General features: G+C 45.9%; 1 protein-coding gene across 3 annotated transcripts in view; it reads right to left on the reverse strand.

Annotated features, from left to right (window-relative positions):
* Positions 1–15,366, reverse strand: part of LOC135907886 (cytochrome P450 3A6-like) — a 64,293-nt gene that overhangs the window by 27,769 nt on the left and 21,158 nt on the right. Inside the window, exons 1-2 of one of the 3 annotated variants that reach the window (XM_065439639.1) lie at positions 1,227–1,349; positions 582–782 (exon numbers count right to left, since the gene is read on the reverse strand). The exons of 1 other annotated variant lie outside the window; for it this stretch is intronic. In XM_065439639.1, the coding sequence (XP_065295711.1) occupies positions 582–761 (180 nt within the window). In that variant the 5' untranslated portion in view covers positions 762–782; positions 1,227–1,349. Of the gene's footprint in view, positions 1–581; positions 783–1,226; positions 1,350–15,366 lie in introns of those variants that run through there. One more of the 3 variants, XM_065439638.1, reaches the window with a different exon arrangement.

A 15,366-nucleotide genomic window follows, 5' to 3' on the forward strand; every position in this document is an offset into this window, starting at 1 on the left:
TTCTGCTGAGGACTCTCAAGATGTTACGTACGCTATTCCAGCCTTCATTTATACTGATAATTTCACAAAGTGGGCTCAAACTTTGTTGGATATCCGGAAGTAAGATAAATAAACAATCTCATCTGAATTTCATTTCGGACAGCGGCATACAATTACCAATAGGCTCTGGGTATTAATTGTATAGTTATATAACTCAGATGAACGAGGTTTTTATACGCAGACTCGACTGGTCCTGATACGAATGTTTAAGCCCGCAGGCGGAAGAGGTTACAAACCCTTCAACATAGCCAAGAAAACTCACGTTTTTTAATTTCCCAGAATTTTAGGGTATGATTGCGGTCAATTCTACGCTCAGAGACTGAAATGCCAAACAGCACAGCTTCTATGCCGCTATAGCGGCCGTCCACGTGTTATGTGGATGTTTTTGCTCGAACAATGTCGCGAGTCAAGCATAAGCCGCTGTATTCATTGCATTATGCTAGGGCTAACGTGAGGAAGGGACAGTGTGGTCAGGTACTCTGTAATAAAGAACTGCATATCCCCCGAGGTGACGGCAATAATGTTTAAGCGAGTGTACGCACCGGAATCCTGTCCTTCTTCAGTTGTTTCCAGCTGCCCCACACGAGATCCGGCGGAGGCCCCGGGTATCCCAGTCCTGAGAAGAGGCTGTGCTGCCGGCGGCGGGATACGACCCACGACGTGGCGACCATCACCACCATCGCGACCAAGGCGGTGCTTACCAGCTCCCATGTGGCCATCATTGTAGATACTTAGACTTTGCTCTGTGCAGTAGGACAATGGGCGGGGTTGTTGCATTTACAAAATAACAAAAAGGCAAAAGAAAGGACACTTCGGCGTTGCCACTGGGTGAGTCCCCTCGTTTTTAACTTTTACACCTTTTTACTTTCTGACGATTGGCGTTTGTCACCTGAAATTTTCTGCTTCACAAGATTGGGTGCCGAACTTAGCCAGACATTTAGTGAAACACTTACCGCACCATTTAAATAACAATGAATTCGTTTCCATCTGAATTAAATTGTCAAGTAAAATTTCCTGGCCAGCCGTGACCGAATGACACACTGGCAAAATGCTAAATCAATGAAATAGTAAATCCATTACTTTGTTTATTCTACTGATTCTACGGCATCATTTTAGGTTGTGCTATTGTAAGCAGCGCAGGAAAAGCCTAACGTCGGTGTCTTAGCTATCAGCGCATGCAAACTCACTCTGGACGTCCCGATGTTACCGTGCTTGAGGCTGTCTGCTCACTGGCTTGTCTTCGTTTCACGCCGAGGCACCGATACCTTCTCGGATTGTCGCAGCACGGTGTCGGCTCGCGACCCGCCTCGGTCGACTAGATGGAAACAGCACGCAGACGCACGTGAGGCGGAGGGAGAAATTGAAAGCGCCCACTGATTTCAAAGGAGATCGTCTGAGACCAGGGAATAAATTGGGGCTCGCGGTCGGTTCGGTACTATCTGGCTGGGGCGTGGAGCCGGAACGAAACTTCGCAAGGAGGCTGTCTTACATTCTGCGTGCGCGTACGGAGAGCACCGAGCAACTGCTTCCAAAGCCATAAAACCGTGCCACTTAAACTTTGAAATAAGGAGCGCAGTCAGTCGCGTGTTAGGTATTAGGCACGATTGCGTTGCGATTGACGGAACGTCCTATAAAAGGGAAATGTATCTTTTTTTAATTCAGATGTCTGCCCAGTGGCATAAGAATAGTAAACACAGTCATATGTGCAAGAATATTTTGTCCTGTTCAATGAAACATAGCGGAAGTCCCAGGACAGGACCACAGATCCACATAGGGCGGTGATGTGGACCGCTTGAGTGTAGCCTTACTTTGGACAGATGCACACGATGTAAATACTGCTTTTCGGCGCGATTGCGATATAGTTTTGCCGCAGGCATTAGTTGACTGCGTTGTGAGAACACAAAATACCTTAAATAGCTGACATTGATATTAAGGAATGTAGCCTGACATGCGCTTTCTTAGCAAGCCCCTGTCATTTGCATTGAATTCGCCTACTTATATTTCTTTTGTTCGTTGTGTATTACATTCTGCGTGATGTCGCACGAAAAAATATTTGAATACGAAATCTTACAGCTTGCGCGTATATACGCAGCATATACTGTGAATGGGTGAGGAATGTTACACAGAATGTGTAATTTACTTCACTTGCTACCTCCGAAGCATTGCAGCGCGCATGTGATTCTGACAGCGCAGACAGCGAATGCAAAGAAAAAACTTTGAAAGTAGGTCACGCATCGCTTTGATGCATTAAGAAAAACAAACTTTATTTCACGTCTCAACCACCGCATTACTTGTTCACAGCATACCATTTCTGAGCGCGCCCAAAAGGTCTGGGCGAAATATGAAGTACGTTAAGGATGACGAACAAAACTGACGCTGAGACAAGTGAGCAAACAGGATGATTATTTGTTCAGTCGTCTGTGCTATTAGTAATGTACGCAAACCAACTAGTCCCACATAGAACCTTTGATATGCGCGGAAGCATCGCAATAAATGACAACCTGAGAGAGACACTATAACAGCTTTCTCAGTTCTCGTTATTTGCGACGTTCGGCACTAAGATGAACTAATTATGCCAATGCCGCACCGTTTTGCACTTTATTGAAGTGCAAGCTCATCGTGAGAATTGTGCACCGCGGTAACATAGTACACATTACAAGCATTTAATTTATGATGATGTGGCATTTTTTAAATTTTCCTACATAAAAATTTCTTACCAAGCGCCTGCTTGGCGCATCGAGACAGAAGGCCAGTGCATGAAAAACAATTAGAGAGTTCCACTATCAACTAGTTCTATAAATTTGTCAATTACGGCAGTATTGTGAGTCAATCATATACCTAAATAAGATTCAAAAATTGTAATCATTAAAACGTAGCAACGCTACCAGAACGGAGTGCAACATATTAATGCACAAACTTTCTTGAAAAAGGGACATCCCCGGCATTGCCGGCAAACCAAAGTACATTGCATATCAGAGCAAGGAAGAAATATTATCTTAAATATTTAGAATGGAAAAACATCAAATAAACAGACAGCAAGTACACAAATAATTAAACAATGATGCAATGAATAATGAACCAGGAAAGTGTAAAATAAAGCATCACGAATACCAGCTTAAATGTTTGCTAAAATATTGACAACAACATTTTGAGAAATACGTTGACTCCCTGAAACGCAAAGCTTCTTTCATTTGGTACCCTTCGACATGCACCCCTTTACATCCGTTTCATCAAACTGGATCCCGTATTCCGGACAAGCTGTGTCGAACGTGCGTCTTATGGTCAATCGGGTTTCTACTATAGCCCTCGCTCGGTTTAAACCCCTTGCAGCAATTTTTTAACCGCGGACGCCTGTGTTAGGGTGCTCGCCATTACTCGTGAAAGAGAGTTATACTTAGTGCTTCCGCTGATGCGCGAAGCATCCTGTGTGCAGCGCCTTGTGTGTCATTTCTTCCTCCGTGATGCCTTTTCACTCGTAGTTTTTTCGAAGCGGCAGCTAATAAATTTAGCATTGTGGGCTGCATGTCTTCTTCAGCCTTAAAAAAAAACTTTCACCTTCATTTTTTAATATTCCCAGTCGATCGATGCTCAAAAATATTGTATTGTGTATAGCATTGTTCTGCGCTATATAATTTGTTCTTTCGCGGGAAAAGTGCTCGATGTCCTACCCCGAGGAACTGGCAATAATTGTATGATGTTTGATGTGTGAAGTGGGGTAAACTAAAAGCACACAAATCTTTACATCGACAGCCGAAAGCTTGTCAACTTGAAAACATCACAACAGATTGAGAAAAAGCTAAATCGCGAATTGTTAATTTTCGGAAATTCTTTCGGATGTAAAAATAATAAACAGCCGTTCTCTACTTAAACAGATGCTGAGCTCAGCGCATGTTGCTGTAACCGAAGGTATCTCAAGGAAAACATAACAAAAGGCACTAATTGAATGTTTCTTCACAGATAGAGTCCCAATTAATTTTCTTCATTGATATGCCAAACATTTCGGCTAAATCGCTCAACATTTTTTCGATAATCAAAATAATCAAACAAAATCGATAACATTTGTTATCACGTTAGGAGACATTTCACAGGGACTAGATAATGAGAAATAATTTTGTAAGCATTTATAAACTACTCATTACTCACCTAATGTCTTCGCCTATGACCCGTTTGGCTTCACAAATGCGATTTCATGTACTCCATTAGTTTCATTCTTTGTGTTGCTTTTTTTTCAGTCAGGATTGTTTTTTTTTTTCGGTGCGTTGTACTTCCAAGCGTGACAGTTGCTTTTCTTAAAGTCTTTGGATCCCATATTTGGCGTTCGCAACACTTTTCTCTACTTACAGCATACAAACTTTTGTTCTTGTTCATGTAGCAACTGCATAAGCACATTTAAATGTCAGTGTTGTCATTGTGATATTCTGTTATTTACCTTCCTGAATATATATATATATATATATATATATATATATATATATATATATATATATATATATATATATATATATATATATATATAAGGAGATTTATTGGGGTTCGTAGCGACCACCGGTTCTAGGATGCACCGAGCAGTTCGTGAGCTCGAGCCTCTGCTGCGGGCTTGATGCTGCCGATACTGCTGCCCGTGTACGCATGTTCGTTATCTTCCTTACAATGGCCCTGCGAAAATAAAGGATCCATCCTGGTGACTTAGTTTTCTGGTAGGACGGTAGAATGATGATACGGCTTGATACGTTGAACGTGAACAACTTCGCGGTTACGACGTCGCATGTCGGACGGCGGCGTGAGCGGCTGAGCGAGGTAATTAACGGGTGATGTTATCTCGAGAACGCGGTATGGCCCGTCGTACTTCGGAAGGAGTTTGGAAACGAGCCCAGGCGTGCGGTGCGGCACTAACAACCAGACGAGAGCGCCCGGGAGAAAAGAGGGAGTCGAGTTGTGGGCATCGTGAACGGCTTTTTGACGGTTCTGGTCATCCGAGGTGAATTGGCGGGCCAGCTGGCGACATTCCTCGGCGTGTCTGGCGGCTTCCGAGATCGCCAGGCATTCGGATGGGCCCGGCCGGTAGGGCAGAATGGTGTCGATTGTGTGCGAAAGATGACGGCCGTAAAGGAGGTAAACGGGTGAGAATCCGGTAGTGGCCTGAGTCGCGGTGTTGTAGGCGTAGGTGACAAACGGAAGAACTAGGTCCCAGTTAGAGTGATCAGGTGAGATATACATGGCGAGCATGTCACCAAGAGTTCGATTAAAGCGTTCCGTGGTAAGGTTAGTCTGTGGGTGATAAGCAGTGCATCTACGATGAACAATAGCGCATTCAGCTAGCAGTTGTTCGATGACTTCAGATAAGGCGTGGCCTCTGTCGCTTAAAAGTTCGCGTGGACCTCTATGACGACGAAGAAAACGGCGAAGTATGAAATTAGCGACCTCCTGCGCTGTAGCATTTGGCAGAGCAGCAGCCTCCGCATAACGGGTTAAGTGGTCTACCGCAACGATTATCCACCTGTTGCCGGTAGGAGTCAACAGATGTGGCCCATAGAGATCTATGCCCACGCGATCAAAGGGTCGGGATGAGCATTGTAAAGGCTGGAGTTGACCCGCGGAGTTGTGAGGTGGCGCTTTGCGGCATTGGCACTCATGACAAGAGCGGACGAGCTTTCGAACAAAATTGTACATTCCCCGCCAGTAATAGCGGTGTCGAAGTCTTTTGTAGGTCTTGAAGACTCCCGCGTGGCCACACTGAGGGTCGACGTGGAATGAGGAGCAGAGCTCTGATAGCAAGATTCTCGGAATGACGAGTAACCAGGTGCGTCCCTCTGGGGCATAGTTGCGTCGATATAGTAGTTAATCTAGAATCGCAAAATGAGGAACTTGGCGCCGAAGCGTACGTGATGCCGGAACTTTCGACGTATCCGAGAGAAGGTCGGGCAGAGATGCAGTCCAGGGATCATTACGCTGTGCAGCAGCGATAGTGTCAACGTCCAGAGAGGATAATGTGCACTCGCAGGAGGAGTCGTCACTGGCATTCGGGGGAAGCGGCGATCGGGATAGCGCGTCAGTGTCTGAGTGCTTTCGCCCGGAACGGTAAACCACGCGGATGTCATATTCTTGGATTCGCAATTCCCAGTGGGCAAGGCGGCCCGATGGATTTTTGAGCGTCGACAGCCAACATAGTGCGTGGTGGTCGGTCACTACGTCAAACGATCGGCCGTATAAATATGGGCGAAACTTGCCAAGCGCCCACAGAATGGCCAAACACTCCTTTTCTGTAACGCTGTAATTGGTCTCCGCCTTGGTTAACGTGCGGCTCGCGTATGCGACGACGTATTCTGTATGGCGAGGTTGACGCTCTGCCAACACAGCGCCAAGGCCTACACCGCTTGCATCGGTATGCATTTCGGTTGGCGCTTGAGGGTGAAAATGGCGATGAATGGGTGGCGTCGTGAGAAGACGGCGTAAGGTTGTAAAGGCGTCGTCACACACTGGAGACCATGATGAGAGATCTCTAGTGCCACCAAGGAGCTGCGTGAGAGGCGATATAATTGACGCAAAGTTTCGAACGAATCGCCGAAAGTAAGAGCAGACGCCGATAAAACTGCGTAGCTATTTCATAGTGGTAGGTTTTGGGAACGCAGTAACCGCACGTAGCTTCTAGGGATCCGGGCGAATGCCCTCCTTTGACATGACATGGCCTAATATTGTGAGCTGACGAACAGCACGTCGACACTTCTTCAAGTTAAGTTGCAACCCGGCGTGGGTCAAGCAAGTGGGTACGTGCTGGAGGCGGAGCAGGTGCGTTGCGAAATCAGGGACGAACACCACAATGTCGTCAAGATAGCAAAGACACATTTCCCATTTGAGGCCACGCAGAACATTATTCATCATTCTCTCGAACGTAGCAGGTGCGTTGCAAAGTCCGAAAGGCATGATGGTGAATTCATACAAGCCTTCTGGTGTAACAAAGGCAGTTTTCGGGCGATCGGCCTCTGCCATCGGAACCTGCCAGTAGCCTGACCGCAAATCTAGCGTAGAAAAGAACTCGGCTCCCTGCAAACAGTCCAGAGCATCATCGATTCGTGGTAATGGCTAGACGTCTTTCAGCGTGATCTTGTTAAAAAACGTCGAAAATCAACACAGAAGCGGATGGAGCCATCTTTTTTTTGTGACCAGGACTACGGGAGAGGCCCATGGGCTTTGAGAAGGTTGAATGACGCCTCGATGGAGCATGTCATCGACCTGGTCTCTAATGACGCGACGTTCCGTAGCGGACACGCGATATGGTTTTTGTCGCAGCGGTGAGTGAGAGCCAGTGTCGATGTAATGCTCAACCATCGATGCACGGCCAAGAGATGTTTGCGCAACGTCGAAAGAACGGCGGAAATGCTGAAGGATTGCGAGAAGTTGAGATCGCTGCGAATGCGTCAGATCTTCGGCGATGAATGGGCTGAACACACCAGTCCATGTTGAGTCGGGTACGGAGAGGGCATTCAGTTCATGGAATGCAGTAGAAAGCACTTCGTCGAGGACGGAGACAATTCGTGTTGAATCGACCGACTCGACGTAACCAAGGCATTCGCGGCGGAGCAGTGATAGCGGCGATGAAAGATGATTGTAAATGGGCATCGTGCTGACACCGGCGGCAAGGTCCAGAGCTGCAAAGGGCATAGGAAGCGCTTTTCGGGTAACAAAGTGATGAGAGGGCATGAAGAAGACCGCCCCGTCGGCTATGGTACTACAGAAGACTGGTACGGATGCTGAAGAGCACGGGCGAATACAGGTGTCGTCTTTCACGACAATTTTAGCGGCAGGATGAGCGTCGACGGAGGCCAGGTCACCAAGGTGGAAAAGTTCAATCTCAGCCCCAGTGCAATTGATGATGGCATCATGGCGTGAGAGAAAATCCCATGCTAGAATAACGGCGTGGGAGCACGATGAAAGAACTATGAATTCAATCGTGTATAAAACGTCCTGCATGGTCACGCGGGCAGTACAAGCAGTGGTAGTGCGAACAGGTTGAGCACTCGCCCTTCGAAGCGACAATCCAGACAGAGACGTCGTCACTTTACGAAGCGAACGGCAAAACCTGGCATACGTAACTGAAATAGCGGCACCGGTATGGACGAGGGCAACTGTAGCGACATCTTTGATAAACACATCAATGACATTGGCAGGTAAAGGAGGAGAACTTCGGCACGTCGACACTTGCGCACTTCATGCCTAATTGCGTCGTCTAGTTTCCCTCTTCGTTAGAGACGGGTCGTCGAGGCATAGGCGGTCGTCGCGGCAAGTTGTTTTTTCATCCAGTTTAATTTCATTAAATTTATCGTTTCATTATTCCATTTATTAAGCACAAGTAATTTCCCCTATGTTGTCCTTGGTGTCAGTGTTTGTTGGCTTCTTATGATATGAATAATATATATATATATATATATATATATATATATATATATATATATATATATATATATATATATATATATATATATATATATATATATATTAGGGTGACTCTCGGGCGTGTCAAACGTGGTACGGTAGGTCACGCGAGATACAGACCCTGTCAAGTCCATGAAATATCGGGTTTGGCATTACGTCTTAGACCTTGAGTAAACATTGATATGACTTGGACAAACAGCACCATTTCCAAAGAATTGCTCTATAGTGTAAGACTTGCTTTGCGAATGCGAGCCCAGGGGCCGAACCTTATAACGGTTCGGTTGGGGAACCGTTCTTTTGGCCTCACCTGATTGGCCAAAATTTTGATTACGTCACAGGTCGTCAGAGGCAGCGGGGCGGTATCGCAATTTTCGAATACGTCACGCATCTGTCAATCATCTTCAAAGCGAAGAGGTCGTAGGAACCGGCGAAGGGGTAGTCCGCTTTGGGTTCCGTTGCTGTGGCTTGTCTGTTGGCTTGTGACCCTGGCCGCGCGCGCCGGTCGCGCGTCCTCGGAGACACGCGGGCGTGGCGTGCGCGTGCGTTAGTTGCTTTGGAGGCTATTACTTGCCTTCGTCGTCTGCTTGGCGTTGCTCTTTCGGTGTCGACCATGGCTTGAAATGTGATACGCTTACGAAGAAGTGACGGATAATGAGTTGCACCACCTTTGCTGGCTTTCTAAGTAGACCTTTTGCAGGCTACGCTATCAAATGGAGGAGACTCGGGTGCAAGTGTACGAGTGCCCATTCCATGCAGAGGAAGGAACATTGCGCGCTGCGGTTCATCGCCACCGCCCTGCAGCTCCCAGCGCTCAGTCGGACGCGAAGCATTCATCGGAATTGCCTAGATCTCTGCTGCCGGCATTGTCCACAAAGTTGCTCTCGCAATTACTGTGTTGGCCGGTTGAAGGGCTGGGTCAGCTTTGCCATGACCTCAGCTTCAACGCCAATGCCAAGGAGATATTTGCATGGTGAGATCGAATTCCCAGTGCTATCGCCAGTGTGAATAGTGAGCAGATCGCCGTTCAGCAGTCAGAAGCGTTCAACCTAGGCTGGTTCAGCGCTTCCTTCGTTCGGCTGATAAAACTATACAGTCAGGACGGGAAGGTATTGTAGAGCTCTCTTATTTGGCTGCCATTTTTCTCTATTTCGGGAGTGCCATACTTTGTTTCTCAATTTCACGGCACAGCGCGCACCGTCAGCACCACACTCTTCGATTTGACTTCGCGCAGGAAACGCAGGGCCCGTATACCGTAATGTTCGATTTAAGTTCCATTGCTTCTATCACGCGACGCGCCGTGGGGCAGATCGCAGGGATAGCGGCAGCGCGGCGACGAGCGAGGCATGTCCGAGCCGATGACGAAGGGCAAAAAAAAAGAAGGAAAATTGATATAGTCGGCTAGTAAAGGTGTCCCTAAGAACCAGTTCACGGTTTTGTCGTGCTAGCTACTTGAGAAGTGCTGGCAATGCACTCGTGTTGCATGCATCGTGCGAGCTCCTGGTAGCAGACGGCATAGCGCTGCGCTCTGCCAACTCCGTCGCCAACTCATTTACGATTACGATACCGCCTGTGGGCTGAGAATGAAAAAGAATGACATTAATAAATTACTTCTGCATTGCGTAAACGCCCGGCACCACAAGTTTATACTTCAAAACTTGGCGTACAATATTTAATTTATATTTTACATTTATTTAGCAAGCAGACACATTCTGCAATTCCTCGATTAGGTCGTCATATAATGACGTACACTTCAGAGGTGGCACCCTTTCATCTGTTGGTCGCGTACTCCCCTGCTTCCACCGCCGGCTTGGGAGTGGCACATCTAATGACGTAAGCGGCGAAGCGAACGGTTCGTATTCCGAACCATTATAAGATTCGGCCCCAGATTTTCCTTCTAACCTACGTGCCAGCAAAGTAGTCAGTCGCACCTGTCGGGCGACGCGGGTGGCGCGTAGAAAACAAAGACCTACGAATGACGCAACTTATCTCCGTACTGGCTGACTGGGCGGCGCAGTGTCACTTCGGAGCGGCGTCTTTCTTACGAACCGGCTTGTGGGTCGACGACACGGTTACGTGTTGGCACGCTTTGTGGCGGCTCCGCCGGTCGTAGTGCGCCGGCATTTTACGACCCGTGCAGAGCGTAATCGGTTGGCTGGGTTGCTGCTACATCCGCACGTTCAGGGCCGCGCATCGGGTTGATGGAAAAGACAGGCGAGGGAGGAAGTTAACTGCGCTAAAGACCCAACCACTGGCATCCGTCGGCACGCGACGCGTCGCATCGGTTGGAGGAAAGGGACACGCAGCCACAGGACACATGCTCAGACGTGCGCCGACGTTCGCTGCTCGGCTGCGATGCACTGTTGCTTGCCCATTTTTTCTTAAACTATCCAAGTAGGGCCTAAAGCAGCCTGCTGTAAACTGCGCTTGAAACAATAAGTTAGTGATCTGTTTCATTTGTTCTAGGTATGAAAGCCACCTTTGAATAATGAATGTAGGCATTTATTTATTTGTTTACATATACTGACATCTTGTCTAGCAAGATATTGCAGGAGTAATTTCCCACACGTTTTCAAACAATTGAAAAATGCTTCTTCGATGCAAACAAAAAGAAAACGAACAACATGGAAAAATCAATATCAGGAAGAAATAGTTGATTAATAAGCATAATTAGGCAATTGGTCGGCGCATTCATCATTTTACAACTCGCGTAAGGACTCCTCAAGGTCAATACAAATCGCACTTGTATGTGGAAGAAAGGAATGACTGAAACAATCAATCGATTAATTCAACAAAGCAATGTTAGGAAGATTACTTCTTCTGGTGTGCCGAGAAGAAGGGTTAGTGAAAACAATAGGCGCATAGATATATGTTTTCACATGGTCAATTTTATGTAGCTCAACAACACGGCCCCAGTACGTCTACGCGCCAGAGGTTTTAGTAGCAGCTTAGTAGCATCTATTGTTGGCGAGAAATTGTGGTCTTAGCGAATATTTATGAATGTAATGGCTTTTTATGAATAAACTCAAACATGTGTATATCTTTGCAATGATGTAGTGACCACACAAGCGACGCCTACTCAAGTAGAGGCCTTCATTAGTGATCTGTATGCCGTTAATTTACATTATTTTGTTCCATTTCGTAAGTAAGTTCCTTTTAAGACAACCCAATATTCGGGACGCCTTATTGGTTATGCATTTAATGTGAGCATGCCATTTTAGATCAGGGCAGGAAGTGACACCAAGGTATTTGTACGTATGGACGCATTCAAACTTGCGCGCTTCATTGAAATATGTAAATTAAATTTTTTATTTGAAAAAGTCATTGGAACTGTTCTCTTACAATTAAGTGACGTTTGTCACGTTCTTCTCTATTCGCAAGAACGGGCGAAGAGTTCATTCCACTTTAACTGATGATGAATACTAGTTATAGTAGAATAATGTATGCTGTCATGGGCATATCATGTTATTTTACCAGAAGGGCTCGCAATTACTTCAACGACATCATTTATATACGCAACAAACAGCAATGAACCCAAAACATACCACTGTAGTACACAAGATGTAACATGAACACAAGACGAGTGGACATGATTGACTGCAACAAACTGGGTTCTCGTACTTAGGTAATCCTGTATACAATCCAGTAGTTTGAAATCATGAATTATTACTTTGAGTTTACTGAGAAGTTTCTTATGACACACTGTATTTAAAGCTTTCCTGTAATCAATGAAACTGACATCAAGCTGTCCTGTAAGGTTAAACGTGAATGCAGTATCATGGGAGAATTCAAGTTGTGTCACCGTGGGGAATCCAGGACGGAAATATTAAAATTAATAATAATAATAATAATAATAATAATAATAATAATAATAATAATAATAATCATAATAATAATAATAATAACCTTTATTACATCCAGTCGTGTCACGGTTACAAATCCAGCCCGGATAAGCAACATTGCTTGTGTGCAAGGCTGGGCAGTCACAGCTGGTAGTACTGATAAGTGTACAAATAAATAAATAAATAAATAAATAAATAAATATAGGAAGAAAATTATATTTAAAAAATAAAACTACCGAAAAGACGGGAGCAGAGGGTGCGTGTTACCCGGCGCTGAACACCCTCGAGTCTGTCAGCGAGGTAAGTTTGGTACGGGTACTATACTGACGAGCCGTACTCGAGATGTGGCACAACGAGAGAAATGTATAATGCTCCGAAAACCTGAGCGCAACAAGGAAGAAAGACACGGGACAGAAACCGCAGAGTGTCACGAGCCTTAGATACAGTGCTGGTGACATGTGCGGAAGAGTCGACAGAAGGAGTGAATGTTACACCCAGAATGGGGTCTGAACGATCTTCATAGAGTTGTCTCCAATGATGTAGAAGTTGGGAACGCAGCAGTGTTGTGGCTGATATGCATGGCAGAACTTTTTTCTGTACTAATACGAAGTTTTTTATTGCGGGCCCAGTCATTCGCCGTAAGAAGGTGTTCTTGAAGTTGAGCAGAGGAGGTTGCGGATCGAATTGCAGTTACAGCCATGGTGTCATCGGCGTGCTGTATAAACAGGCTGTCAGCGTGGAACAGCATATCATTTACATTAAGAAAAGTGTGGGTCTGGAAACAGAGCCTTGTGACAACCCCGAGAGCACAGGAAAGTCTCCACATGCACTTCCATGGAAGATGGCTCGGCATAAACGACCTGTGAGCAAACGATGCAGCCGCAAGAGAAGCGAACGTTGAATGCGTGAGTGGGAGACCTCTTGGAGGAGGATCGTGCGATCCAGGGAATCGAAAGAGTTCAAACTGAATCGAAAACTGAGAAATAAAACAGAATAATTTTGGTAGGAGTTCGGTTGTGGATGTAGGAGCCCGCATATTCAGCGACAGCGGCCAAAGCAGTGTTATAAGGAGAACCTCCTGGCAAGCTTTAAAGAGCAGTGATTTTTCATTTTTATGAACCTCCCTCCAAGTTGTGGGCTTCAGCAGAAATGATTCGCAATAAATATACTGTTGATGTGACTGATTACCAAGGGATGGTATTCTCACACGATCACTTTCAGAAATATCACTTTCAGTCCGCGCTGATTGGCTGGTTGCGCAAAAACCCAAATAATCGCTCAGCACGCCTTTTACTCGTCATGCGAAACTGAAAGTATTCCTGAAAGTGACCATTTGGGACAACAATCGCATAACTTAAGTTCAAGTATGCATTATCGAGACTTCGTCTACAGGGCCCAAACTTTGAGGCTGAACAAGGTAAGTTAATGGAAGGGCATGGAAGAATTGAAAATGAACTGGGAAGGACATGCACCTGAGCCAAACGTACCAAATTCAACAAGAAGCATAAAGTATGGCAGACAGAGAGTGCTGTCATTTTGTGTAGCCTTTTGCGTAGCCGAGCATAGACTCTGCCATAAACATTTCTATGAACACCTCCCCTGCGGTTGCTTAGTATTATAGAACACACGTGGACTAGTGGAAAGGTACGTTCTGTTTAGCTTAAGAGAAGAAAAATTGTTATTTCTGTATCACCACTTATATTTCAACCATAACACAGAGCAGACAAGAGGCAGTTCTGCCGAATGCCTATTATGACGATGATGATGACGGTCCTTTGTAGAAATGGCACATACCCACCATGGGGTATCGGCTGAGAATTGGACGGTTTGGAGAAAATTAATAAAAAGAAGTTTAAGAGAAAAAAATAAAATAGGGGAATATCTATTCAGCTCGGTGTATGTATATGTATCCGCATTTCAATAAACAAAAAAAGATGATGTGTCAGTTAGTTTCATTGGCTTACTAATTGCTGCTCTTCACGCAGGCATCAAACAATTCTAGTATAGGTGACTGTATGCAGAGGTATTGTGTGATGCAGATCATCTTATGCATTCCACACAGCGCGCAAATTGTAAACAAATCATTTTTTTTTGCAGTGCTCAAGTACGAGGACACACACTCTCAAATATGGCAGTGCTGTGTCATGATTCCTTCAGTGCGTCAGTGTTCGTAAGTGCTGCACGAGCGATGTATCACCAACTAGCCCATAAGATGCCTGCACTTGAAAGAAGTTAGTGAGGGAGTACTGTGAACTTGTACCGAACTGGATTTTACACGTCGAATCGAAGAACGTACTGTCAGCTGAAGCGGACGGCATGACTGGAAACGTACTTCCCATTCTGCAGCTACTAGTGTCTTCCGCTTTCGAAAGCTATTTTTGCAGCTGAAGACAGCGCAGAGCTGGCCCGTTAAACTTGAGTCACTTGAGACCACACCAATCACACACGAAACACGCCCGGCTTCACCACATGAAGTTCCACAAAGTCCACCAGAACACACATCGCACGAAGGGAGGAGTGCTACATGTTTTCATTCATTTTCTTCAATGTTCCTCAGCTGGGCTCTTTCGCTCGCCGGGTACGAGCTCGGCGAATGCGCTAGGCTTACGCTGAATGGGAAGAACGTCCGCGGTAGGCGAGCTCTTATTATCCAGACTTCGGACTTCAAATGCATGTTTTCATTCGTTTCGAGCACAAAAATATGTACATGCGTCATGGTTCAGTGCGATTTTTAGCAGATCACATTGAGATCGGCGTATGGCAGTGCGCTGGTTGAATATGTTGGCACCGTTGGAACTCAGCACGAATTCTCGTCACTCTGCCACCACCCGCGGTCGTCGGTCGTGTCCTTGCGGGCCAATTATCACTACACTGTCTTTCAGAAACACTGTCGCACGGGTTGTGCGTCCTAGCAACTCGGATGATCATCAGTGTCAGCGTATTCGCACCATCGACCATCAGGCATAGGGGCCGAGGCACCGCAGCCTCTGATGGGTGGATGCCGGTGACACGCTGCACGATATTCTAGAATAGGTAGTAGGCAAAATCTCTGCGCGTC

This window comes from Dermacentor albipictus, chromosome 1 (assembly GCF_038994185.2).
Source record: "Dermacentor albipictus isolate Rhodes 1998 colony chromosome 1, USDA_Dalb.pri_finalv2, whole genome shotgun sequence".
NCBI lineage: Eukaryota > Metazoa > Arthropoda > Arachnida > Ixodida > Ixodidae > Dermacentor > Dermacentor albipictus.